The sequence below is a fragment of the Pezoporus flaviventris genome, unplaced genomic scaffold (assembly GCF_033815535.1).
Source record: "Pezoporus flaviventris isolate CSIRO_AGI_PZ_B2104156 unplaced genomic scaffold, CSIRO_AGI_Pfla_v1 ptg000468l, whole genome shotgun sequence".
Lineage (NCBI taxonomy): Eukaryota > Metazoa > Chordata > Aves > Psittaciformes > Psittacidae > Pezoporus > Pezoporus flaviventris.
This window is the reverse complement of record NW_026893015.1, coordinates 42,501-68,273: the sequence shown is the minus strand read 5'-3', so window position 1 is coordinate 68,273 and position 25,773 is coordinate 42,501. Positions and strand designations below refer to the sequence as shown.

Here is a 25,773-nt window from a genome sequence, read left to right as displayed (position 1 = left end):
GAAGATCCAGAGCCCTAGAGCAGCATCTGCCCTGGAGCCCAGGGTGGTCAGAGAGAAGCATTAAACCTGGAGCTGAGCATTGACGTTAATCTAAGGCCAGAGGCACATCAATGGGAAACACTGGGTTGGTTTCATCACGCTCAGACCCAAGGGGAAGCCTTGCATGGAAGCCTGGAGGATGGATTGGACCATGCGGAGCTGGAGCTGGCCCCGAGCCCCGCTGTCTCGTTGCATTCAGCTGCTCACTTGGTCTGCGTCGTGCGGGATGACGTGAGGCACGGTGTGGGATTGACCCTTCTCTGACTGCTTTTGGTCTCTGTTCTGCAAGGAGAGGCTCAACCGTGGCTTTTCTCTCTATGCCAGGAATGGAATCATAGACCCATGGAATGGGTTGGGTTGGAAGGGACCTTGAAGCCCATCCAGTTCAATGTACAGGGACCCCTTCCACTAGAGCAGGGTGCTCCAAGCCCCTGTGTCCAACCTGGCCTTGAACACTGCCAGGGATGGGGCAGCCACAGCTTCTCTGGGTACCCTGTGCCAGCACCTCAGCACCCTCACAGGGAAGAGCTTCTGCCCAAGAGCTCATCTCAGTCTCCCCTCTGGCAGGTTAAAGCCATTCCCCTTGTCCCATCCCTACAGGCCCTTGTCCAAAGCCCCTTTCCAGGTTCCCTGCAGCCCCTTTAGGCACTGGAGCTGCTCTCAGGTCTCCCCTTCCCGCAGCAGAGGGGCAGGATCCCCTCCCTGAGCTGCTGCTCACGCTCTAGGGGTGCACCCAGCACATGGTGGGGTTCTGGGTTCTGGGCTCTGGGCTCAAGCACACACGGAAACTGGGTCATGAGGAGCTTCTCATCAACCATCACCCCAAGTCCTTCTCCTGAGGGCTGCCATCCATCCATCATCCATCCATCCTCCATCCATCCATCATCCATCCATCATCCATCCATCATCCATCCATCCTCCATCCATCCATCATCCATCCATCCTCCATCCATCCATCATCCATCCATCCATCATCCATCCATCATCCATCCATCCTCCATCCATCCATCATCCATCCATCCATCATCCATCCATCCATCCATCCATCCTCCATCCATCCATCATCCATCCATCCATCATCCATCCATCCATCCATCCATCCATCCATCCATCCATCCATCCATCCACCCACCCATCCTTCCATACATCCATCCTTCCTTCCATCCATCCATCCATCCATCCATCCATCCACCCATCCACCCATACACCTACCCATTCTTCCATCTATCCATCCATCCATCCATCCATCCATCCATCCATCCATCCATCCATCCATCTATCCATCCTTCCTTCCTTCCATACATCCATCCACCCATTCTCCTTGGCCTGTCCCTACAGGCCCTTGTCCAAAGCCCCTCTCCAGGTTCCCTGCAGCCCCTTTAGGCACTGGAGCTGCTCTCAGGTCTCCCGTTCCTGCGGCAGAGGGGCAGGATCCCCTCCCTGAGCTGCTGCTCACGCTCTGGGGGTGCAGCCCAGCACATGGGGGGGTTCTGGGTTCTGGGCTCTGGGCTCAAGCACACACGGAAACCGGGTCATGAGGAGCTTCTCATCAACCATCACCCCAAGTCCTTCTCCTGAGGGCTGCCATCCATCCATCATCCATCCATCCTCCATCCATCCATCATCCATCCATCCATCATCCATCCATCATCCATCCATCCTCCATCCATCCATCATCCATCCATCCATCATCCATCCATCCATCCATCCATCCATCCATCCATCCATCCATCCACCCACCCATCCTTCCATACATCCATCCTTCCTTCCATCCATCCATCCATCCATCCATCCACCCATCCACCCATCCACCTACCCATTCTTCCATCTATCCATCCATCCATCCATCCATCCATCCATCCATCCATCCATCCATCTATCCATCCTTCCTTCCTTCCATACATCCATCCACCCATTCTCCTTGGCCTGTCCCTACAGGCCCTTGTCCAAAGGCCCTCTCCAGGTTCCCTGCAGCCCCTTTAGGCACTGGAGCTGCTCTCAGGTCTCCCCTTCCTGCGGCAGAGGGGCAGGATCCCCTCCCTGAGCTGCTGCTCACGCTCTGGGGGTGCAGCCCAGCACATGGGGGGGTTCTGGGCTCAAGCACACACTGAAGTTGGGTCATGGGGAGCTTCTCATAGACCATCACCCCATGTCCTTCTCCAGAGGTCTGCTCACCATCCTCCATCCATCCATCCATCCACCCATCCATCCATCCATCCATCCTTCCTTCCATCCACCCATCCTTCCATCCATCCATCCATCCTTACTTCCATCCATCCATCCATCCATCCTTCCTTCCATCCACCCATCCTTCCATCCATCCATCCATCCTTCCATCCATCCATCCACCCATTCCCCTTGGCCTGTCCCTACAGTTCCTTGTCCCAGACCCCTCTCCATGTTCCCTGCAGCCCCTTTAGGCACTGGAGCTGCTCTCAGGTCTCCCCTTCACACAACAGAGGGGCAGGATCCCCTCCCGGAGCTGCTGCTCACGCTCTGGGGGTGCAGCCCAGCACTAAGCAAGGATTCCACCCTTTCAGTCTGGTTTTCCAAGCTCTGGCACGTGGGAAGCTCCTGTTTCCCACTCCAATGTTTCAGTCCTGTCAAAGATGCTCTGAACCATCTCCAGGGCTTGCGGCCAGGCTGCAGGGGTCAGGTAATTGCCCCCTGAGGCCTTCTCATCGTGGAATGCTTGAGTGAATTGGGCATTCCTGAAAGGCCCCCGGGGGATTGGCTCCCAGGGAGAGGCTGGCATCCATCACTTGTCTGACTCACTGGATGTGTCACATTTAAATGCCACCTCGCTTGAGAAGCTCCACTTAGCACGCTGGGGGCTCATTTTGCCTTCTCTATTTCTATACCTCTCTGAACAGCCTTGTAAATGCAGGTTAGGACGGATTCCAAGTCAAAAATCTTCTTTAACATGAGCATCCCTTGTGTTTTCCTCCGTCAATCGACAGGAAAATGAAGGATTTGAGCAAGATTTGGCTGCCTGAAAGCCTGGGGCATCCCCTGCATTAGCAAAAGGTGTTGGGGGTAATCTGAAGAATGGGTTAAAAGAGCTCTTCTTTGGCACTGCAACGTCTTTTCATCCTCTTTTGCATTTCTAAGCTCCATTTACTGCTTTGTGCTTTCCATAACCCCATTGCGCTGCGTTTCTGAGCGAGCCGGGTCAGTGCGTTGGGTTCATGGGGCCTGGGCCTTAGCTCAGCAGGGGATGGGGTGATGGGAGGGAGGTTAAACCATGTTTTCTGCTCCTTCTTTTAGTGATGAGCTCCATACTGTATATAGAGACTGATGTTAGATCCCCTCCTACTTTAATGAAGGTGGCGAGAGGGAGCTGCTCAGTGTGGAGCTGAGCTCCTTCTCCCAGGATCTGGTGATGGGACACATAGGAATGATTCAAACCTGCTCCGGGGGAGCTTTAGGCTGGATAGTGGGAAGCATTTCTTTACCTTAAGGATGGTCAACCAATGGAGCGAGCCCAGAGGAGGCCATGGAGATGCTGCGAGGGCTGGAGCAGCTCTGCTCTGGAGCCAGGCTCAGAGAGCTGGGCTGGGGCAGCCTGGACAAGAGAAGGCTCCTGACCCTAGAGCAGCTCCAGTGCCTAAAGGGGTGCAGGAAACCTGGAGAGGGGCTTGGGACAAGGGCCTGTAGGGGTGGGATGAGGAGGAACGGCTCCATCTGGAAGAGGGAAGAGTTGGATGGGATCTTGGGATGAAGTTCTTCCCCGTGAGGGTGCTGGGACACTGGAAGGGGTTGAATGGAGAAGCTGTGGCTGCCCCATCCCTGGCAGTGCTCAAGGCCACGTTGGACACGGGCTTGGAGCACCCTGCTCTAGTGGAAGGTGCATCCCTGCCCATTGAACCGGATGAGCTTTAAGGTCCCTTCCCTCCCAAGCCGTTCCACGATCCCATGGGTAGGGTTGGAAACGACCTCCAAGCCGCCGTGGCTCAAGTCCCTTTGCTGTGTTTTCTCGCCTCCCTCAGGCTGGAATGGGTGGAAATCATCGAGCCTCGCACGCGGGAGCGCATGTACGCCAACCTCATCACGGGGGAGTGCGTGTGGGACCCCCCCGCCGGGGTGCGCATCAAGCGCACCAATGAGAACCAATGGTGGGAGCTCTTCGACCCCAACACCTCCCGGTTCTACTACTACAACGCTACCACGCAGAGGACCGTGTGGCACCGGCCCCAGAACTGCGACATCATCCCCTTGGCCAAGCTGCAGACCCTGAAGCAGAACACGGAGTCGCCCCGGGCATCCACGGAGAACAGCCCCGGCAGGAGCAGCAATGTCAGCAGGGAAGGAAGCACCAGCTCCTCCTTGGAGCAGGAGCTGGAGGCCAGCGAGAAGGTGCAGGAGCAGAGGCCGAGCCGTCAGGCAACGCAGTATGCTGTGGTGAAAGAGGAAACGGAAAGGTAAAGGCAAGGTTGGACGCGTGGGATGGAGCTTGGTGGTGGGGCGGTGGCAGCCACGCGGGAGCGGAGGCACCCCCGTTGTCTCCAAGGGGTGTGGAAGAGCACAAGAGCTCTGCTGTTGTGGAGAGCATTCTGTGGATGCTCCTCGAGCTGGATTTCCCCACGTGTCTCTGCAGCAGGTCTTAAAGAGTGGGGTTTCTACTCTAGAAAGAGGTAAAACCATCTGTAGAAGGCGTTCCTCCTTGGTAGATGTTCACTGCAGAAGGTCCAGTGGAGAAACAGTCCCTTGTCTCCTGGTTCTAGAGTGGTGTGGGCTGAACTGGTCTCCCTGGATAGCATCTCCGTGCGGTGACCATGGGTTGTCCCACTGCTCTGTGGGGCTCGTAGCAGAGGTGATTGCTCTTGTTGAGGAGTTGGAGCTGTGGCTGCCCCATCCCTGGCAGTGCTCAAGGCCAGGTTGGACACAGGGGCTTGGAGCACCCTGCTCTAGTGGAAGGTGTCCCTGCCCATGGCAGGGCGTTGGGACTGGATGAGCTTTAAGGTCCCTTCCAACCCAAACCAGGCTGGGATGCTTTGAAGAACGACTTAATGCTTTCTGTGGTCCACCTGCACATGCGCAACACACTGAGACCTCTGCACTGGTGCTTTGGGTCAGGCTTTGATGCCTTCAAAGCTGTGAACCAGGCAGTTCATTACTGAGTCTCTATCCTCTGAAACCCTGGCTCTTCGAGCATCACTGACCCAACAGGGACCCACCAGCCCCACAGCTCCTGCTGGCAACACGTTCTCCCTCCTCACAGAAACTGTGGCTTGGGTGATCTCCCGGCCGTGCAGGACAAGAACAGGAACTCCCAGCTCAGCGAGTGCTTTCATGTGGGACCTCAGAGGCAGCTTTGCCTCCGTGTCTCGCCCATCAGGGTTGGCTTGATCTTCCCGTGGAAGATGCTCTGATAAAGGTTGAGTGTGGGGATGGCAGCGTTCCCCGCTGGGGAGGTGGGGTTGGAAGAGGTGGAGAGGTGGGATGGAGGTTGTTTGCTGGCGCATGGTGGCCAGGTCTACCCGGGTCTCTTCAGGGCACGGTGATGGTGATTTAAGCCAGTCTTTGCTTGCCCATCCCCAAAAATACCAAGCCTTGACCTTCAGTAGGCCAAGGGGAATGGCTTGAACCTGCCAGAGGGGAGACTTCCCTCTGAGGGTGCTGAGGCTGGCACAGGGTGCCCAGGGAGGCTGTGGCTGCCCCATCCCTGGCAGTGTTCAAGGCCAGGTTGGACACAGGGGCTTGGAGCAAGAGAAGAGCTTCTGCCTAAGAGCTCATCTCAGTCTCCCCTCGGGCAGGTTAAAGCCATTCCCCTTGTCCTGTCCCTCCATCCCTTGTCCCAAGCCCCTCTCCAGGTTTCCTGCAGCCCCTTTAGGCACTGGAGCTGCTCTCAGGTCTCCCCTTTAGGAGCCTTCTCTTCTCCAGGCTGCCCCAGCCCAGCTCTCTCAGCCTGGCTCCAGAGCAGAGCTGCTCCAGCACGGGACAGGGGTGGTGGAGCAGGAGCTTGTTCCTGTTGCACTGTGAAGGGTTAACAGGGATCCAGCCAATGGGTTTTAACCTCCTTGGGTTTTGCTGCAGGATCAGCATCTTCCTGTAGGAGCATCATGCCCCGTTGCCTTGCGCGCTGGACCACAGAAGCTGGTGTGGACGCTGCACATCCTCATCCTTCATGTCCTCCACCTCCATGCTCTTTCCTTTTCCATGCAGGTGTTTTGTGGGATGCAAAGGAGGAGGGAGGATCGCTCCAGGGGTCTCAGATGGAAAGGTTTAACCCCTGGATACCTTGCCTAGAGGAGAAGAGGAAACCAGCCATGGGCTAGAGTTGCTCCTGGCTGCTGGAGGGTTGTGTGTCCTTTCAGCCCCAGCAATTCATAGTCTTGGCCTTGCTGGGGGGTGGCATAAAGCACATTCCAGGTCTTCCAGGATCCAAAGTAGCATTAAGACAATGAAACAACCAGATGCCAATAGAGCAGAAATTCCTGCTCACTGCCCAGTTTCCATCTGCATCCCTGGTGGAGACACAGTGGTCCTGTTCCTTCAGCTTAGCCAAACCATGACACCCTTCCACACACTACAGTCTCTTTAACCCCCATATCCTGGCTGGAAAAATCACATTCCTTCCTTAATTTCTCCTCTGGAAAGCCTTGGGAGCTTTGCTGAGGCCTCGCTGTCAATGGGACATGTTAAAGGAGAGAATACCAAACGCCAAGGAAGCCTTGGAAGGGTTGAGGATGCTGCAGCCTGGTCTGTTGTGGCTCCTCTTGCCATAATGGGGATCTACCTGCAAAACCAGCCTTATCCCCACCAGAAAAGGGGTTGCTTTTGCTGTAGTGACTCCATGGAAGGGAAGATGCTGTTGGGTAGAAAGGGGAGATGTGGTTGAACGTGATGGGTTTGGTACTTCCAGCTGGGAAGGGGTGGACAGGAAGCTGTAGGAACATAGAATCATTGACTAGTTAGGGTTGGAAAGGGCCTTAAGATCATCACTGTAGTGCTGGCAAATGGTTAAATCCACGTGTAGTGAATGTGGAAAGGGATAAAGCCCAGGATGGGGGTGCTGTGATGAGGTGCTTTAGTCTATAGCAAAGCACAGAGGACAAGAGGCCTTGCTTCTGCTGACCTGCAGGAGAGCTTCTGGGGATGCTGCGATTGCACCTGATGCTCTCGGGCCCGGCACAGACAAAGCTGAAACATGAGCTGTGCAAATGAAACGTTGCTTTTTGGTTGTGATGACAGCAGCCAAGGGCAGAGACAGGTCAGATGCTGGTGCTCCAAGCTTCTCACCACGCAGGGGCGTCCCTGTGCTTCAGGGATGGTTTCTGACCACAGGACATCCAGTTCTGTCCAGTCGGCTCCTTCCCTATCTGCCCAAGTCTTAAAGCTGTGGGAAGATGCTTCAGGCAAAGAGCCCCTTTAGGCACTGGAGCTGCTCTGGGCTCTCCCTTTCAGGAGCCTTCTCTTCTCCAGGCTGCACCAGGCTCTCTCAGCCTGGCTCCAGCGCTCGCAGCATCTCCATGGCCTCCTCTGGCCTCGCTCCGTGCGCAACGATGGGAGCCGAACTCTTGGATGAGGCCCCATCCACATCAGCACGTGGACGTGTGGAGGTGACTGTGAGTGGGCAATGCTTTCCCAGTGTAGAACTCACCACATCTCAGGATGCCAGGCCTGCTCCTCATTCCGTTCTCTTCTATTTTAGGGGGAAATGCCCGTATCTTGCATTTCTTGCTCGAACCAGGGTGAAAGATGAAACCAGGGATGCAGCTCTCATCCCTGTTTCCTTCCAGTATCCTCCCCTTGAATCCTCCACTTTCTGCTGCAAAACAGGACTCGGGATTAGATGGATATTTGCCTAAGGATACAAGGATGGAATGTGACGTCGATCCTCAAACTGCCCTTCACCCAACTCCAAAGAGAAACATCTTCTCCCTCCCATCAGGAGCAGGGGCTGTAATTAAGGGTATGAAGCCTTCCAGGGCAGTGATTAGAGCAGGGGATTAGGAGCTGGGATTTCAGTTCTATTCCTGGCCTTGCCATTGAGCTGTGCTATTTCAGGCCAGTCCCTTTCCCTTCGGTCTAAAAATAAATGGAATGCTGCTCGCGGAGCTGAAACGGTGCCACTTCCTATCCCAGGGGGGAAAATACTGAATTTCCTGGTTTTTTCCTTAAATTTAATAGATGTTTGCTGCTTTGACAGAGGTTCCAAACGACAGGAACAAGGTTGTGTCTATAGTAGAGCCTCTGGAACCCACAGTTTAAGGTGTCGATGGAGCATCACCTTTGAATGTCCTCCATCCCAGCTGGGAGAAGGTCCATGCTGGGAGAGGGAGGAAATGGAATTGTGCCTTTTGGACGTGCTGGGTGAGGTGGGAGGGAGCTCCAGATGTGCTCCTGCCCCTTTCATGCTCCAGGGGTGGTGTTGGTGCTCCTGCTCCTGATGCTTTCTGCTGGTTCAGCTTGAAGCTTTTGGGTGTTAATGCTGAGCTCAGGCCACCTTTAGACCTGATGAGTGCTTTAAAGATGGAAGCATGGAGTGGTTTGGGTTGGAAGGGACCTTAAAGCTCATCCAGTTCCAACCACGGGCAGGGATGCACCTTCCACTAGAGCAGGGTGCTCTAAGCCCCTTTGTCCAAGCTGGCCTTGAGCACAGCCAGGGATGGAGGATCCAGAACTTCTCCATTCAACCCCTTCCAGTGTCCCAGCACCTTCATGGGGAAGAACTTCATCCCAAGATCCCATCCAACCCTTCCCTCTTCCAGATGGAGCCGTTCCTCCTCATCCCATCCCTACAGGCCCTTGTCCCAAGCCCCTCTCCAGGTTTCCTGCACCCCTTTAGGCACTGGAGCTGCTCTAAGGTCTCCTCTTGTCCAGGCTGCCCCAGCCCAGCTCTCTCAGCTTGGCTCCAGAGCAGAGCTGCTCCAGCCCTCACAGCATCTCCATGGCCTCCTCTGGCCTTGCTCCAGCAGCTCCACATCCCTCTGGTGCTGAGGGCTCCAGAGCTGCTCCTTTTTTGTGCTCACAAAGTGTTGCATCAGGGATGGGAGCCAACGGACCTTGCTCGGATGAAGCTGTCCTCCCCAAAGAGCAAACGTTGGGAGCTTTTCGGAGCATCCCCCGAAGCTCAGCAGCACAAGGAGCACCTCAAGCATCCGTCTTGGTGACTCCCATAGAAGGCATTAGGGTTTGGAGTCTGGCCCCACCGTAATTAGGGTTGTCTGAGATCCCATTAGTTAAATAAGGGATTAGGAGGAGTCCTGTGTTTGGGCAGATGATGGGGGACCGGTGCAGGAGGGTGGCAGCCGGAGAGGCCCCTCTTCTCATGGCATTTGAATGACTTTGGTTTCCCCTTCTTAAGCTGCCTTCATCCCCTTGGTCGAGGCAGCACGGAGGCAGCTGCAGGAGCTCAGTGTGTGCGGGTTCTGGTGCAACACCAGCTTTGTTGCTTGCTCTGGACTGGCTCCAGGGTCCCCAAAGTCAGGATTGCTGAGCTGCAGCCTCAGCTGTGGGGAGCTGGGGGCTTAGAGGGAGATCTCCTCTCACTAAGGGAAGGTGACCGTGGCAGGGGGTTGACACTGGATGACCTCAGGTCCTTTCCAACCCAAACGAGTCTGATTTGGGGGTGATGTTTGTTGCCTCTCAAAGTAGACAAACACGTCACAAGGCCTCTTTTTTACTGCAATAAGCACTCAGGTTGGCTTTTGTGGAGGAATAACCATTTAGGTTGCATTTAGCACAAGGCAGACAGCATTTTAGTTGAATCTGGCTAATGCAAGTCGTAGGATCATGGAGTTATCGGGGTTGGAAGGGACCTCAAAGCTCCTCCAGCTCCAACCCCTGCCACGGGCAGGGACCCCTTCCACTAGAGCAGGGTGCTCCAAGCCCCTGTGTCCAACCTGCCCTTGAACACTGCCAGGCATGGGGCAGCCACAGCTTCTCTGGGCACCCTGTGCCAGCACCTCAGCACCCTCACAAGGAAGAGCTTCTGCCTTATCTCCAACCTGAATCTGCCCTGTTCCAGTTTGACCCCATCACCCCTTGCCCTGTCACTTCTCTCCTGATGAAGAGACATGAGGATCTCTTGACACGTGTGCAGTGATTTCATCATCTGCATGAATATGAAGGTGCTCAGGACTGATTTGAATTGGGGTTTGGTGCCTCTGCGTCTCCTTGACTGCTGCCATCCAGAAGGGAAGGGCTCTTGGTGTGGTTTAGTTGAATTGACTCGAAGGGCAAGTTCAGAACCAGATCATTTTAGTTTTAGAGGAAGATTTGCTTCTTTCTGGTGAAATAAATGGGCCTGAAAAGCTGAATATGTTGACTTCAGTCCATCATATAGGACAACAGGACTGAGATGTTGGTACAGAACCTTCACCTCCCATCAGAACCTGCAGGAAATACACTGGAAGCACTTAAAACACGTGGCCTTGAGTAAGGATTTGGCTTCAGCTCTTGGCCCACCTGCAAAAGAAGAAGGGGCATTGTTAAGGTTACAGTTGCACCAGCCCCACCATGGCTTTTGTCTCCTTTACACAGAAGGAAAAGGACCTGGAGGATGATGCAGAGCGTGTCTTTGGTACCAGTGATGTGTGGTGGGTTCCATGTAGTCATGTCACTTGTCTGAGGTTGTGATATCTTGGTTTAAGGATGTCTCCTGATGGTTCTTTTGGTCTTCAACTTGTTCTTGCAGAGGTGCAGGCTTGGGCCCTGTTCACCAGCTGTATGGCGTAGAAGGCAAGGGATGGTGGAGGCAAGAAATGCTTGGGTTGGGAAGGAAGAGGCTACCCAAGGGAGAGCCATGCTGAGGGTGGCATTGGCAGGAGGACTGTGGTGGCATCTGCAAGGGTAGCAGCAACCTGCCCATAGACCGAGAGAGTTAAAGGTTGGTCAGCATTACCTTGACCACGGAGCAGGTCCTCTTGGACGTGGATGATGCAAAGGTGGTTGGGAATGGGCAGCATGGATTTACCATGTGAGTCAAGGTTGACCAACCCGATTGCTAATGGTACAACTGCTGATCTGGATGGTCTGCCTTGACCCTAGCGAGGTGTTTGATGCACCTTGCATGGCATCCTTGTGTCCAAGTTGGACATTGGAGTCTAGACAAGGACACTGATAGGTGGGCACAAAACTGGATCGTCAGGCTCAGAGGGTGGGTGGTGATTGATGGCTTGCACCCAACCTGATGCTTGGCTGTGGTGGAAACTCCTCCCAGTCCATCCTGGGACCTCTCCTCTTCCAGATCCTTATCAATAACCTGCAGAGGAGACAGAAGTCGCCCTTGTCTGCAGGTGAGCTGCTTGGCTTGAGGGCAGGGCCGGTGGTCAGAGGGACCTGGAGGAGGGAGGACAGGCTGGGAAGAACCCCCTGGAGCTCAGCAAGGCCACGTGGAGCAGTTGGGATGGACTGACCTGCTCTGGGTACCAGTTCCAGGGACCCAGGAGGCTTGGGGAGCTCTATGCTCGGTGAGCAGCATGCATTGGTAGGAAGGGAGGCTGGTGGCATGCAGCAGACCCATAGCCTGTAGATGAAGGGAAGCCATTCCCATAGATCAAGGGAAGCAATTAATCTCCATTAGACCACAGGTTGGGGTTCTCCTGGACAAGAAGAGCTTGATGAACTTGAGTGAGACACCAGGGTGGTCAGGGGCTGGAGAACATGATGTGTGAGGAGAACAGCAGGGACCTGATGTGACTTCTCCTTGAGGAGGGAAGGTTTTGGGGACACTTCAGGGCACCCTTCAACACGGTTGTGGCACTGCCACAGCAAGACCATTGACTTGTTGGGTAGAACAGGCTTTGCTCCAACGTCAGGAACTTGGAGACCCGGAACCAAACGTGGGTCTGCAAAACATCTTCAGTTATTGATGGAGAAGGAGAACATCCATGAGCTCTTTGAGCCTCCACGGTGGAAGAGTCACCAGGTCCCTGTCTCCTGCTTGTGGTCTTCCATAGGATCCCAGCCTGGTTTGGGTTGGAAGGGACCTTAAAGCTCATCCAGCTCCAACCCCTTGCCATGGGCTGGGACCCCTTCCACTAGAGCAGGGTGCTCCAAGCCCCTGTGTCCAACCTGGCCTTGAACACTGCCAGGGATGGGGCAGCCACAGCTCCCCAACGTGAGCCAGACCTCATGCTGGACACAGCTCTTAGTCTTGGCATTCTTCTTGCTCAAAACTTGCTGAAATCACCCCAAAATTCCTGCCCCTCCAGGTGCCTTTTCCGTGTTTCTCCAAGCAGTGTGCTCAGATAAGGTGTCTCTTGGAGCTGGTTGGTCGCTGTTGGTGCTGTGGCATTCTCCCATGAGGGTTCTGTAGGCTCAGCTGCAACGTGCAGGTGAAAACGGGCCAAAAAGGGCTTTTCTGGTGGTCATCACCTCTGCCCGTGTTGGCTCTGACCAGGAGAGGAGCAAGAGCGATGCTCAAGGCATGAGGAAGGGCTTCACTTGGGAAGGACCATGGCAGGGACAAAGCAATGGGATGTTTGGGATCCACCCAAGCCTGTCTAGAGCCATTCTTCACCCAAAAAAAGCATGCCTTAAGGGAGAATGTGGCGTTTGCAGGGTGTGAAGTAAAGCTGGAGACCACCACCATGGAGAGCTTGGTCATCCTCTGCTCCGTAACTGATAAATGACCCCGAGTTCGATGTGATTTGGGCTCCGAGTGCGGAGCCCAGGCTGGTGGGCCCAGGAGCCCACCTCCATGGATGGATCTCCATCCATCCTAGAGCGAAGGAGACTTTGCTAAGGGCACGTGGGCGTTGTGGTGGCTGTTGGTAACTCCCTGTTCGCTCTTCCTGTGTTGCAGCTCGTCGCCTTCCGGAGTGTTTGAGAAGGAATACGACATCTATCGGGATTACAGTGCGGAAGGTCAACTCCTTCACTACAGGTAGCCCGTGTTTCCCTCCGGTGCCAGGGTTGGCTGAGGTGGCATGTGGGACAACCCGTGGTTGACGTGGGGAAATGGGGCGCTAACACCGATGTCTTTGTGCTCTGCTGAGCCTCCACATCCCCTTCCCAGCGTGGGCTGATGTTTTGTAGCTTTACCACAACCCTTAAATAAACCCTAAGGTGTATTTTGATGGTTCTTTGGAGCAGGACCCATCCGTCCTCTTTATGTGGTGGTCCTGTTTTGAGTGGATCCTATCCATGAGCACAAACTGGAGCAGGACAAGAGGAGCACACAGGGCTGTCAACCCGGTCGAGCTCGTAGTCTGTGGATGTGCATTAGGCTCCACCATTAGGACTTCGGGGGATGACCCAAAACGTTCCATCACATCCACTGCAACCAGTTTCTAGGCTCTTTCCTACAGGCTTTGCATTGCCTAGAAGCAGGTTCATGTGGGTATGGATTTCATCCATCACTGCAGCAAGCTCAATGTGCTGTCTCCATAGGGCAGCTCCCAGTGCCTAAAGGGGCTGCAGGAAACCTGGAGAGGGGCTTTGGGCAAGGGATGGAGGGACAGGCCAAGGGGAATGGCTTTAAGCTGCCAGAGGGGAGACTGAGATGAGCTCTTAGGCAGAAGCTCTTCCCTGTGAGGGTGCTGAGGCGCTGGCACAGAGTGCCCAGAGAAGCTGTGGCTGCCCCATCCCTGGCAGTGTTCAAGGCCAGGTTGGACACAGGGGCTTGGAGCACCCTGCTCCAGTGGAAGGGGTTGGGGTTGGAGCTGGATGAGCTTTAAGCTCCCTTCCAACCCAAACCAAGCTGAGTCCATGTTTCTATGACCATCAGCCCCAAGTGCAGCTTTGGGGTGCAGCTGCCTGGGTCACCAGCAGCATCTTCAGGAGCAGGTGAGGATTTCTCTTCTCCTTGGTGCTGCCGGACCACAACTGCTGATGTCTCCCGATGGAATGAAGATTATGGGTGTCGTTAAGAGGATGAAGTCTTGCTCCATCTGTCTAGGAGGCATTTGCCTCCAAATCCCATGAAGACAGGCGATCACCTTTTTAACCCTTTCCTCTTCATTCCTTCTGCTTGGTGGCCCCGTTGCTTGGTGGCCTCGTTTTTCCTCCTATGGTTCTGTTGGAAAGGTTGAACTCTGCTAATCCATGCCTGTTTGTGGGATGAATCCCAGGTTTCTTGTCGTTATCCCGCATCGGTGTTGGCCAGTCAATGGGTGGAGGGTCCAAAGCTGCTGGAGATGCACTTTAGGAGCTCTCAATGTCTCCTCTCCCAGGACACGGCGCCTGAGAGCCTCTTAGATCCATGCTCCCGATGGGGTGGAGGTCCTGTACCGCGTAGAATCATCATAGACTCATAGAACAGTGAGGGTTGGAAAGGACCTTAGGATCATGCAGTTCCAGCCCCTTGCTGTGCAGGTGCTCAGGGCTCTGTGGCCACCAGGAGCTTCCCGATGGAGGGAACTGCAGTGTTGGACATGGAGCAGCAAAGCATCAACAACCATCTGTCCTTCTGCTCCCTGGGAAACGGGAGGTTCCCGGAATGATGGAATCAGCCAGGTGGGAAAAGCCCTTTAAGCTCATCCAGTCCAACCTCTGTACCAGCAGTGCCAAGGCCACCACTGCCCCATGGCACTGAGGGTGTGTGAACACTTGCAGGGACAGTGACTGCAGCCCTGTTCCAATACCTGAGCACCCTCTGGGGCAGGAATTGTTCCTCAGCTCCATCTAAACCTGCCCTGGTGCAGCTTGAGGCCGTTCCCTCTTGTCCCATCCCTTGTTCCTTGGGAGCAGAGCCCAGCCCCTCCTGGCTCCATCCTCCTCTCAGGCACTTGTAGGGAGCCATCAGGTCCCCCCTGAGCCTTCTCTTCTCCACACTGAACCCCCCAGGTCCCTCAGCCCTTCCCCATCCCATTTGTGCCCCAGGCCCTGCTCCAGCTCGGGGGCAGGAGGAGGAACCTCTCCCGACAGCCTCACCTCGTGCCCGTGCCCCAGTGCTGCTGCTGTCGAGGAGCTCTGTGCCAGGACCTTCCCGTCCAGCCTGCCCCTGCCATGGCAGGGGACGTGGGAGCCTTCCCCACCCAGCCCCACGGCGACGGCTCCTTCCCGCTGCAGCTGGGTTTTCCCTCTTTCCCTGCCCATGGAAGGGGCGAGCAGGGCTCAGCCCCACGTCCGGATGGAGCAGAGCCCTCGGCTCCCTCCCGCTGCCCCCAAGGAGCCGGGGCCGAGCAGGGGCTGCAGCGCTGCCAGGGCTGGAGCAGGGATGTGGGGATGGAGCGAGGCAGGAGCTGCGGCAGCATCAGCGTGAGGAGACCTGAGAGCAGCTCCAGTGCCGGAAGGGCTGCAGGGAGCATGGAGAGGGGCTTGGGACAAGGGATGCACAAGGGTCCTGTCAGGACAAAGGTGTCCCTGCCCCATGGCAGGGGTTGGAGCTGGATGAGCTTTGAGGTTCCTTCCAACCCAACCCATTCCGGGATTCCACGATCCAACTTCACACGCAGTGAATGTGAAATCCACTTGGGCACGAGCTCAAACCCGCCATTGTAGGAGCTTGTCATGCCGATGGAGACCCAGCAACCGTGTCCCCTGCTGATCTGCTCGTTGGGGACATGGCCCTCCTGGTCTCTTTGTTCTTCCCACCTCATTCATTCTTACAGTAAAGGCTGCTCCGTGCTCCGTGTTCCCTCCTCCCTCTGAAGGAGAGGAAGCTCTCATCCTGCTCAGTGACATTTGGGGCTGAGGGAACAGGCTGCTTTGGGAGCTTGCTTTGATCGCACGTCTGCGATGGGGAGACCAGCCCTGGCTGCCTCCTGGGGAGCTGCTTCAGCTTCCAGCAGGCTTCTGTGCCCATCCGTGCCGTGTCTGACACCGACACCGGGGTGGGTTGTGCTGGGGATCTGCCACCTCCTGCTTCCTCTTTTGGCTTCCTAAGGAGCCTTGTCCCCTTCTTCCTTGAGGCCTTCATGACCCAAACCAAGGCCAGGTTGGACGCAGGGGCTTGGAGCACCCTGCTCTAGTGGAAGGTGTTGGGGTTGGAGCTGGACGAGCTTTAAGGTCCCTCCCAACCCATTCCATGGTCCTGTGATGAGAACACGGCGCAAAGCAAGCCCAAGGCTGCTCCCTGCTGTGCCAGGCTGGTTTTACACCAGCTCTGGATAACCAGGAGAGCTCAGCCCAAGCCACGGCTCAGCCCTCTCCTTCCCCATCCAGATCGTTGCTCTGACATGAATGTGACCACAGAAACCAGTTTAGCATCACTGGGGTCAATGCAGAGGTTGGGAGCTTGATCCTGGCCCTCCCACCTCTCTCCAAATAGCCATTTCGCTGCCCAAGCAACACAGATTCCATCTCAGTCGCGCTGGTTCCTGTAGGAGTTGGGTTGGACCAGTTTGAAGGTTTCATATCAAATGAAGTCCAAGGAGAACATGAGATTTCCAGGCTTGCAGATAAAGATGGGAACAGAGATTGCAAGTGTCGGGGTGTCCCTGACCATGGTAGGGGGTTGGAACTGGGTGATCTTAAGGTGCTTTCCAACCCAAACCCTTCCATGGTTGATTCTAGAAGGGTCGGACCTGTCATGGTGAGGTTGTGGCCACCACTGGTGACCCCCAGTCTCATACAAGCTGTGAGAAATCAGTGTTTGAGCATGAATTTAACATTTTAGGTACAGTTTAAGCTCTGGGCTATTTATATTTCCTTAAAGCATGTGATTTTCTACATACAAATCGTGGGGATCATCAATATTTGGAGATGACGAGCAGTGAAGTCATAGGGATGGTGGGGTTTAATCTGTCTTCTTCCCCCTAATTTAGTCATAAATTGTTCCTAATTCATAACTTTCATACTCTTATTACAAAGTTGAGTCTTCTGCTGGGTTTTGCACGATAATAAAGGCCAGATGGTCCTCCTAAGGGCTGTTTCCTAGCTGGAAAATCGAGGGATCATCACGGGCTTCAACCTGAAGCTTGGACATCTTGCTGCTGAGGCTCTTCCCATGTTCCCACTTTTCCCTGTGCTATTTGGGGGAAGATCTTGGTGTTGCTGGCGTGGCCTCAGGCACCGTGCCAGGCACATGGAGGTTTTCCTGCTGTCGGGATCGCTGATCCCGGCTTTCACAGCGGGATGCTGATGGGAACGGTGGCAGTGGTACCCAGCTGGGAGGAAACGGGGCTGGGCTGCATCCTTCGTCATTCATCCTCATCCTTCATCCTTCATCCCATCCCCGGGGGATCACAGTAAGTCCCATTTATCACCAGATGAGGGGATCTTAAAGCCATTAAAGCTTGGGAATGTGAGGAAAAGCCACAGGGAGGAGATGCTCCACCCGGCTTCCGCGGCCAGGAGAGGAAGGTGAGGAAGAGCAAGGGCATGGGGATGGTGGGAAGAGCCTGGGAATGGCGCAAGGACCTGGTGGCATTGCAGGGGGGTGGTGGGGTGCTCAGGAATCCCAGGCTTTTTGAGCGGCTGCGAGCCCTGATGCATTCCCAAGCCTTGGAAACCGATCTGCTCAAATTAATCATTCAGACCTGGGATTTATCCCCTAGTCCTGCACTGATTTAATCAAAGAATCATCAGATCCTGGAATGGTTTGGGTTGGAAAGGACTATGGGGCAGGGTGAGGATCGCTTGTGTCCTGCAGCAAAAGGAACTGGAAGCAAAGGAATTCCTGGACGAGGAGCCCAGCAGCCCCTCTAATCTCTGCCATTGACATTCCAAAGGCTGGATAAGGTTGTAGAGGGGATATTTGGGCAAGAAGGGAGACTTAAGAGCACAAATCACACGAGTGCTTCGGGAAGACCCCTCCCTTATATAAATGACATGTTTCAATCCATGGAAATGGGGAAAACTGGGACAAGAAATTGATTTTGGCTGCTGGAAGATGAAGAGGGACCTGGGGAGCAGCTTGTCATGGAAAGGTGCATAGAGCCATAAGTGAAACCTTGCCCATCAGGAGGAAAATAGCAAAGGGCACACGGTGCCAAGCCAGCGAGGACAGAAATAGATGGAATTCCTGGAGCATTCCCTGTGCCAGGAGGGTTCGAGCCTCAGCAGGGCTCCTCCTCCTCTCCTCCAGCATCATCTTTCATTTACTGGAGGGACTGAGCTGCTCGTGGCCACCTAGAAGTGCAATTCCCACTATTCCTTCTGCAGGGATAAAATGCGATTTAGATGCTTCCCAGTGTTTTCCAGGGAAGCACCACGGAGCTTCCAGGTTTATTACTTCATATTGTGAGGGCAAGCTCTGCTTTGGGGGTGTGATTTGATGGGCAGCGCTGCTTCACATGGATCTTTATTCCTATTTCCTGTTGCCACATGCAGGTGCTGCCTGAAACATGAATGTGAGCTGCAAATCCAGGAGTTAAGAGGTGCTGTCACCTGGTTTGGGTGAAAAAACCTGGATTTTGGGTGGATTCGTGGCCCTATGGGGCTGGGGGAAGAGTTGAAGCATGAGGGGGTGGGAACTGGATGATCTTTAGGTCCTTTCCAACCCAAGCTATTCTATGAGCATCACTTGGTGCTGAGCTCTTACTGCTTTGTGGTACCTGGGTTTTTTAGCTTGGGAGCTGTTGGGGTGGGAAGAGGGCATCAGATCAAGCAGCTCTTCCTTGTGGAGCTGCTGTGGATTTGCAGCTCTCTTCCTTCCTCCCTGGTGCTCCTTTTGCAGGCTGAAAACCCATGGGTGATGGGAGCAGGACAGGGTGAAGGTCCTTGCAAGAAGAGCAGTCATTGGGAAAGACAACGGCACTGGTGCAGAACCCTTCTCCATCCATAAAATCCTGGAATGCTCTGGGTTGGAAGGGACCTTGAAGCTCATCCAGCTCCAGGGGACACCTTCCACTAGAGCAGGGTGCTCCAGTGCTTGTCCCCTCATCATTTAGCCTCTTGACCCTGGGAGATGAATCCAAGTGTTTCTTGGTGTTCCTGACCTAGCAAGGCTTTCCTCATCACCTCGTCCTGGTACTTTGGTCCATCGAGGACATGCTCCTACCGTTGTAGATGGAGTCTTGGTCTGGAAGGGCTCAGTGACTGCTTGAGAGCCGTCAGCCGATGTGGAGGGACCCAAACTCATGCAGGTCTTCAACAGCAAGAAGCTGGGAGGAGGCTCAGGTCCTCAGGAGCTCGAAGGCTGCTCTGGAAAGGGGAGGAAGGAAGGAAGGAAGGAATTGTTGTCCACATCCCCTGGAGCGAGGATGAAGTCGTGGGCAGCGAGGTGGTGGAGCCTCATGCAGGGAGACATTTATCTGAGCCTCTCTGGGGGCAGAACCTGGTATTTGGACTCAGTCCCCCGTTGTCTGAAGGGCAGAAGGGATGAATTGGTGTGGAAACGTAACTGGGAATGAGAGGAATGAACTGGGAGAGCAGATGGTGCCACTGGTACCTTCTGTGCCAGCAGGGACTGGGTGCTAACAGCATGTTCTGCAGCAAAGCAGCTCAGATCCCTCCATAAAACCACCTCTGCTCTTCCTTCCGAGTGGCCCCGGTCCGGGTGGCATCTCCCAAGGACTTGAAACGTGGGTTGAGCAGATGAGCTTTAAGGTCCTTTCCAACCCAAACCATTCCAGGATTCCATGACACCCCTGTGAAGGGCAGGGTTGGGATTTCAGACTCCCCTTGAGCTATTTGGCATCCCCATAGGAGCCAAACCACAGGTTGAGGTTCATCTCCTGCCCTGTCCCCCACCATGGACACCCTCCATGCAAAGTCTGAAGGTTTTGGACTTCCAGCTTCTTTCTAAACCATGTTGGGATCCAGCTCCAAGGGTCCTGGGATCCTGGAACCAGGGGATGGTGTTAATCCAGGCGAGGAAGTGGATGGAGGGGTTGAGCTGGGTTAATCCTGAGTGCTGCGTGGAATGGAAAGCAAGGAGAGATGGGAGAGATGGGCTGTGTATAGGTGGCTTTTCCTTCTCACCTTGGGATGGAAGATCCCAGCAAGAGGCTGGTCCAAGATAGGGACCATGGTGGGGTCGATCCCCACTCCCAGCAAGGACTGAGCACCCAAACACCCATGAGACAGTCCCAAACCTATCTTTGACCCAGCACTTGTCCTCAGTATGTGGCCGTGGTCGCTTTTCCATTACCATTTGGCTCCAAGAGCTCCAAGACATGAGCAGAGGATCAGTTCAGGGTTGTCACCTAGAGGTGTTCTCCAAGGGGTGGCATGGCTGTATGGGGCTTGGCTTTCCAGCCTGTGCATCCTCTGTGTACCCTGGGGGTCGTTAAAGTCCATGGAAGCTGGTGCTACTGCATTTGGGATGGTGGCAGTGCCCTGGTCTCCATCAGCAGCATGCTGCTCACCTGATGGAAGAGTCTTTGGGGGCCTCAGCAGGTCCATCCTTTGGGGTTTGAGGTGTTTCAGGGCAGCAGTACAGTGGTGTCTATCACTTGTGGACCTTCATTCCATCACGGACATGCTCTTCACCTTATGGGAGAGTCTTGAGGTGCTTTGGCATGTCCATCCTCTAGGTTTTGAGTTGTCCCAGGGCAACAGTATGATGGTGTCTGTCACCTATGGGCAAGAGGGACCTTCACTCCATCATGGACACGCTCTTCTCCCGATGGAAGAGTCTTTGGGTGCCTGGGAAGGTCCATCCTCTGGGGTTTGGGCTGTCCCAGGGCGACAGTGTGATTGTGTCTATCACCTATGGGCATGAGGGACCTTCACTCCATCATAGACATGCTCTTCACCTTACGGAAGAGTCTTGGGGTGCTTGGGCATGTTCATCTTTTGGGTCTTGAGTTGTCCTAGGGTAGCAGTACAATGGTGTCTTATTACCTGTGGGCACAAGGGACCTTCACTCCATCATGGACATGTTGTTCATCTGATGGAAGAGTCTTGGCATACTTGGACATGTCCATCCTTTGGGCTTTGAGGTGTTTCAGGGCAGCAGTACAGTGGTGTCTATCACTTACGGACCTTCATTCCATCATGGATGTGCTCTTCACCTGATGGAAAAGCCTTGGGCTGCTTTGGCATGTCCATCTTCTGGGGTTTGGGTTGTCCTAGGGCAGTAGTATAATGGTGTCTATCACCTATGGGCTAGAGGGACTTTCACTCCACCGTGGATGTGCTCTTCACCTGATGGAAGATTCTTGGCATACTTGGACATGTCCATCCTTTGGGTTTTGGGTGCCCCAGGGCAGCAGTACAGTGGTGTCTATCACTTGTGGACCTTCATTCCATCATGGTTGTGCTCTTCTCCTGATGGAACAGTCTTGGGGTGCTTGGTCACATCCATCCTTCGGGTCTTAGGGGTCCCAGGGCACGTCCGATGGTGTCAATCACTTGTGGACCTTCATTCCACCATGGATGTGCTCTTCTGATGGAAGAGTCTTGGGTGCTTGGGCACGTCCATCCTTTGGGTCTTAGGGGTCCCAGGGCACGTCCGATGGTGTCAATCACTTGTGGACCTTCATTCCACCATGGATGTGCTCTTCTGATGGAAGAGTCTTGGGTGCTTGGGCACGTCCATCCTTTGGGTCTTAGGGGTCCCAGGGCACGTCCGATGGTGTCAATCACTTGTGGACCTTCATTCCACCATGGATGTGCTCTTCTGATGGAAGAGTCTTGGGTGCTTGGACATGTCCATCCTTCAGGTCTTATGGGTCCCAGGGCATGTACGATGGTGCCAATCACTCGTGGACCTTCATTCCACAATGGATGTGCTCTTCTGATGGAAGAGTCTTGGGGTGCCTGGGCATGTCCATCCTTTGGGTCTTAGGGGTCCCAGGACAAGTACGATGGTGTCAATCACTTGTGAACCTTCATTCCACCATGGTTGTGCTCTTGTCCGGTAGACTCTTGGGTGCTTGGGCACGTCCATCCTTTGGCTCTTGAGGTGCCCCAGGGCAGCAGTACGATGGTGTCTATCACCTGTGGACCTTCATTCACTGCAGTTTCTCCCCCCAGGACATCCTCCTTGCGATGGAACGCCGGCACCAAGGAGCGGATGCTGATCAAGGTGACGGACCGCGAGCCCAGCTTCCTCATGCACCAAGGCAACGGCTTCGCCCCCGACAACCCACCGGGGACCCGCTCGCGGCGCCCGTCCGGCGGCCAGCAGTCACCCAACCTGCAGACCTTCACCCCCGACGCCGACAGCTCCGTGTTCTTCCCCGAGAGGAAGCAGTCGCCCTTCCTGAAGAGGGCCGAGCACGTGGGGAGCTGCTCCCCACTGCTGGGCCGAGGGGACTCCTTCTGCTCCCCCCTCCAAGCCCAGCACCGCAAGCACTCGAGCGAGTCACAACCTTCTTCCCCCCGCTACGCCTACGAGCCCCCTCTCTATGAGGAGCCCCCCATGGAATACCAAGCACCCATCTACGATGAGCCCCCCGTGGACATGCAGTACGAAGCCAGTGGGAGCTACAAAGCCGGCTCGCCGCAGAAGTCGCCCATCAGGAAACCTCATCCCTTCCTTCAGTCGCCCAAGCAAGGCTCCAACTCGCCCTACCAGCAGTTGGTGCTCACCAAACAGAAGTGTCCCGACCGGTTCATGAGCTTGGAGTACAGCCCCGCTGGCAAGGAGTACGTCAGGCAACTGGTCTACGTGGAGCAGTCGGGCTCCAGCCCCAAGATGAAGACGGGGTTGAGGCACAAATACTCCCCCAACCCCATCGGTGGCTCCTACTCCTTGCAACACAGCCCTTGCTTGGTCAGGGACCAACGTCTGGAGATCAAATCAGGTGACTACAGCAGCATGGAAGGACCTGAGTTCTGCCCTGGCCCAACCAGTGGCCAGGTAGCCCAAGGTGAGGACTCCATGTCATGGTCCAGCCAACAGGACACCATGTCCTCCACCGGCTACTCGCCCTCCACCAGGAAGAGGAAGAGCCGAAAGCCTTCCCTATCCCATGATCCCAACACCTCCTCCACGGATGGATCAGGGGACAGGGAGGTGCTGGGGGAGCAGATGCTGGCTGAGGAACGAGCCACCCCCGGTCCCAACAGGTCACCGTTGAACCGCACCGAGACCAAGGCGGTGGAGGCCGAGGTGGCACGAGGCTTCCCGGAGCCCTTCCTGGCACAGGCCCGCCTGGCTTGGGAAGCCCAACAAGCCCATTACCACATGAAGCAACGGAGCAGTTGGGACTCCCAGAAGGATGGTTCTGGCTATGAGAGTGATGGAGCCCTCCCTCTGCCCATGCCGGGTCCGGTGGTGAGAGCCTTCAGCGAGGACGAGGCGTTGGCGCAGCAGGAGAACAAGCACTGGAAGAGGAACACCTTTGAGAAGTTGGGCTTCCCCCAGATCCTGCTGGAGAAGAGCGTCTCCGTGCAGACCAACCTGGCTTCACCCGAGCCCTACCTGCATCCATCTCAGGTAATGTCCTCGAGGACGTCCTCAGCATTCATGGCGGGCCCCGTGCCACCAACCCTCGCGTGGCATCTCCTTCGGTTCCTCAGGAGCTTCAGGAGCTGCTTCTCCTCCCGTGGTCAGGGACCTGAGCGCTCATCGGGCTCCCAAGGGAGCTGAAAGCATCCTTTGCTGGCTGTGCTGGGTGATCCTGGGACCCACACGTGGCTCATGTGCTTTGTAGTTACTCGTCTCGTGTTCCGTGGCACAGCACCATTGGATGGTAACAGCGCATACTTCCTTTACCAACTCCATGGTGGCTCATCCAGAGCATCCTCCAAGAGCTCTGGATTCTGGGGACACCCAAAGTGCCACCTCTGGTCCCTATCCAGAGGATAGATAGACCCATAAGCAGGGATGTCCCTTCTGCAGACCCAGTGGGGATGGGCATGGCATTGAGAACATCAGCTCCTTTCTGCTCTCTCTACCTGCTTCCATCTTCAGAGAGGTCCTCTGCTAGAAATGGGTCTTGGCCCCTCAGGTTGTGCCCAACCACAGTGGTTTGAGGTGCTGGAGCAGCACCACTGGCCCTTGCCTTTCATGTTGAGCAGGAGCAGGCAGCACCACTTCTGAGTTGGGGTCCTGACCCACCACCCATCACCAGACCCACTCCCAAGTTTCCAGGAGGTTTTCCCAGTAGGGACTGAAAGTAATTGAGGAGCTTCATCACCCTGGCACAGGTTGTCCCATCTGATCATGGCAGCATCCCCATGGAGGTCCCACCTTGGTCTCCTCCATGGTACGTTGGGATTAATGGCACTGCCAACCTGGCTGCCACATTGTATTTCTCATAGAAACTGGTCCTTATCAAGCTGGTCCTTCAGAGTTGGTCCTTAGAAAGCTGGTCCCTCAAAGAAGTTGGTTCTTGGCAAGATGATCCCTCTAAGTTGGTCCTTAGTAACTTGGTCCTTCAATGAAGTTGGTCTTTAACAGGCTGGTTCCTCAAAGTTGGTCCTTAGTAACTTGGTCCTTCAATGAAGTTGGTCCATAGGAAGCTGGTTCCTCAGAGTTGTCCTTAGCAAGCTGGTCCTTCAAAGAAGTTGGTTCTTGGCCAGTGGGTCCCTCAAAGTTGGTCTTTAACAGGCTGGTCCCTCGAAGTTGGTCCTTTGTAACTTGGTCCTTCAATGAAGCTGGTCCTTAGTAATCTGGTCCCTCAGAGAGGTTGGTCCTTGGCAAGCTGGTCCTTCAGAGAAGGTTCTTGGCCAGTGGGTCTCTCAAAGTTGGTCTTTAACAGGGTGATCCCTCAAAGTTGGTCCTTAGTAATCTGGTCCCTCAGAGAAGTTGGTCTTTGGCAAGCTGGTCCTTCAAAGAAGTTGGTTTTTGGCAAGCTGGTCCCTCAAAGTTGGTCTTTAACAGGCTGGTCCCTCAAAGTTGGTCTTTAACAGGCTGGTCCCTCAAAGTTGGTCCTCAGTAACTTGGTCCTTTAATGAAGTTGGTTCTTGGCAAGCTGGTCCCTCAAAGTTGGTCCTCAGTAACTTGGTCCTTCAATGAAGTTGGTCCATAGGAAGCTGGTTCCTCAGAGTTGTCCTTAGCAAGCTGGTCCTTCAAAGAAGTTGGTTCTTGGCCAGTGGGTCCCTCAAAGTTGGTCTTTAACAGGCTGGTCCCTCGAAGTTGGTCCTTAGTAACTTGGTCCTTCAATGAAGTTGGTCCTTAGTAATCTGGTCCCTCAGAGAGGTTGGTCCTTGGCAAGCTGGTCCTTCAAAAAAGGTTCTTGTCCAGTGGGTCTCTCAAGGTTGGTCTTTAACAGGCTGGTCCCTCAAAGTTGGTCCTCAGTAACTTGGTCCTTTAATGAAGTTGGTTCTTGGCAAGCTGGTCCCTCAAAGTTGGTCCTCAGTAACTTGGTCCTTTAATGAAGTTGGTCCGTAGGAAGCTGGTCCTTCAAAGAAGTTGGTTCCTGGCCAGTGGGTCCCTCAAAGTTGGTCCTTGGTAACTTGATCCTTCAATGAAGTTGGTCCATAGGAAGCTGGTTCCTCAGAGTTGTCCTTAGCAAACTGGTCCTTCAAAGAAGTTGGTTCCTGGCCAGTGGGTCCCTCAAAGTTGGTCTTTAACAGGCTGGTCCCTAGAAGAAGTTGGTCCTTAGTAACCTGGTTCTTCAAAGAGGTTGGTCCTTGGCAAGCTGGTCCCTAGAAGAAGTTGGTCTTTGGCAAGCTGGTTCCTCAGAGTTGGTCCTCAGTAGCCTGGTCCCTCAAAGAAGTGGAAGCCTCTTATGGTGGGCCCAGAGCAGCCCAGGCAGGGAGCTGTGTGTTGGGGGCTGTCACAAGGTCCATGCCACCAAGATGTGCCAGAAGCAGAGAAGAAAACAGGAGCAAAACAGCACTGGGGATGGTGTGGGGAGATACGGAGACCTGGCAGAGGAGGGGAGCACGCAGGCCATGATGGGGCACCGCAAGTGACAGGGACATGCCCAGTGTCACCCAACCCCATCCATGTGCCACCTAATCCCTGAGCTGAAAGGAGGGATCCCAACCCCATGGGATGGGCATGGAGGTCATGGCCAGCTGCCATTGACATCTTCATCTCCTTGTTGGAGGCCCAAG

The 25,773-nt window shown here is 54.8% G+C and overlaps 1 protein-coding gene across 2 annotated transcripts in view; it reads left to right on the top strand.

Annotated features, from left to right (window-relative positions):
* Nucleotides 1-25,773, top strand: part of LOC133263794 (rho GTPase-activating protein 39-like) — a 116,654-nt gene that overhangs the window by 74,995 nt on the left and 15,886 nt on the right. For both annotated transcript variants that reach the window (XM_061443664.1, XM_061443663.1), the window contains exons 2-4: nucleotides 4,029-4,460; nucleotides 12,794-12,874; nucleotides 21,796-23,203. In XM_061443664.1, coding sequence (XP_061299648.1) covers nucleotides 4,029-4,460; nucleotides 12,794-12,874; nucleotides 21,796-23,203 — 1,921 coding nt within the window. The remainder of the gene's footprint in view (nucleotides 1-4,028; nucleotides 4,461-12,793; nucleotides 12,875-21,795; nucleotides 23,204-25,773) is intronic.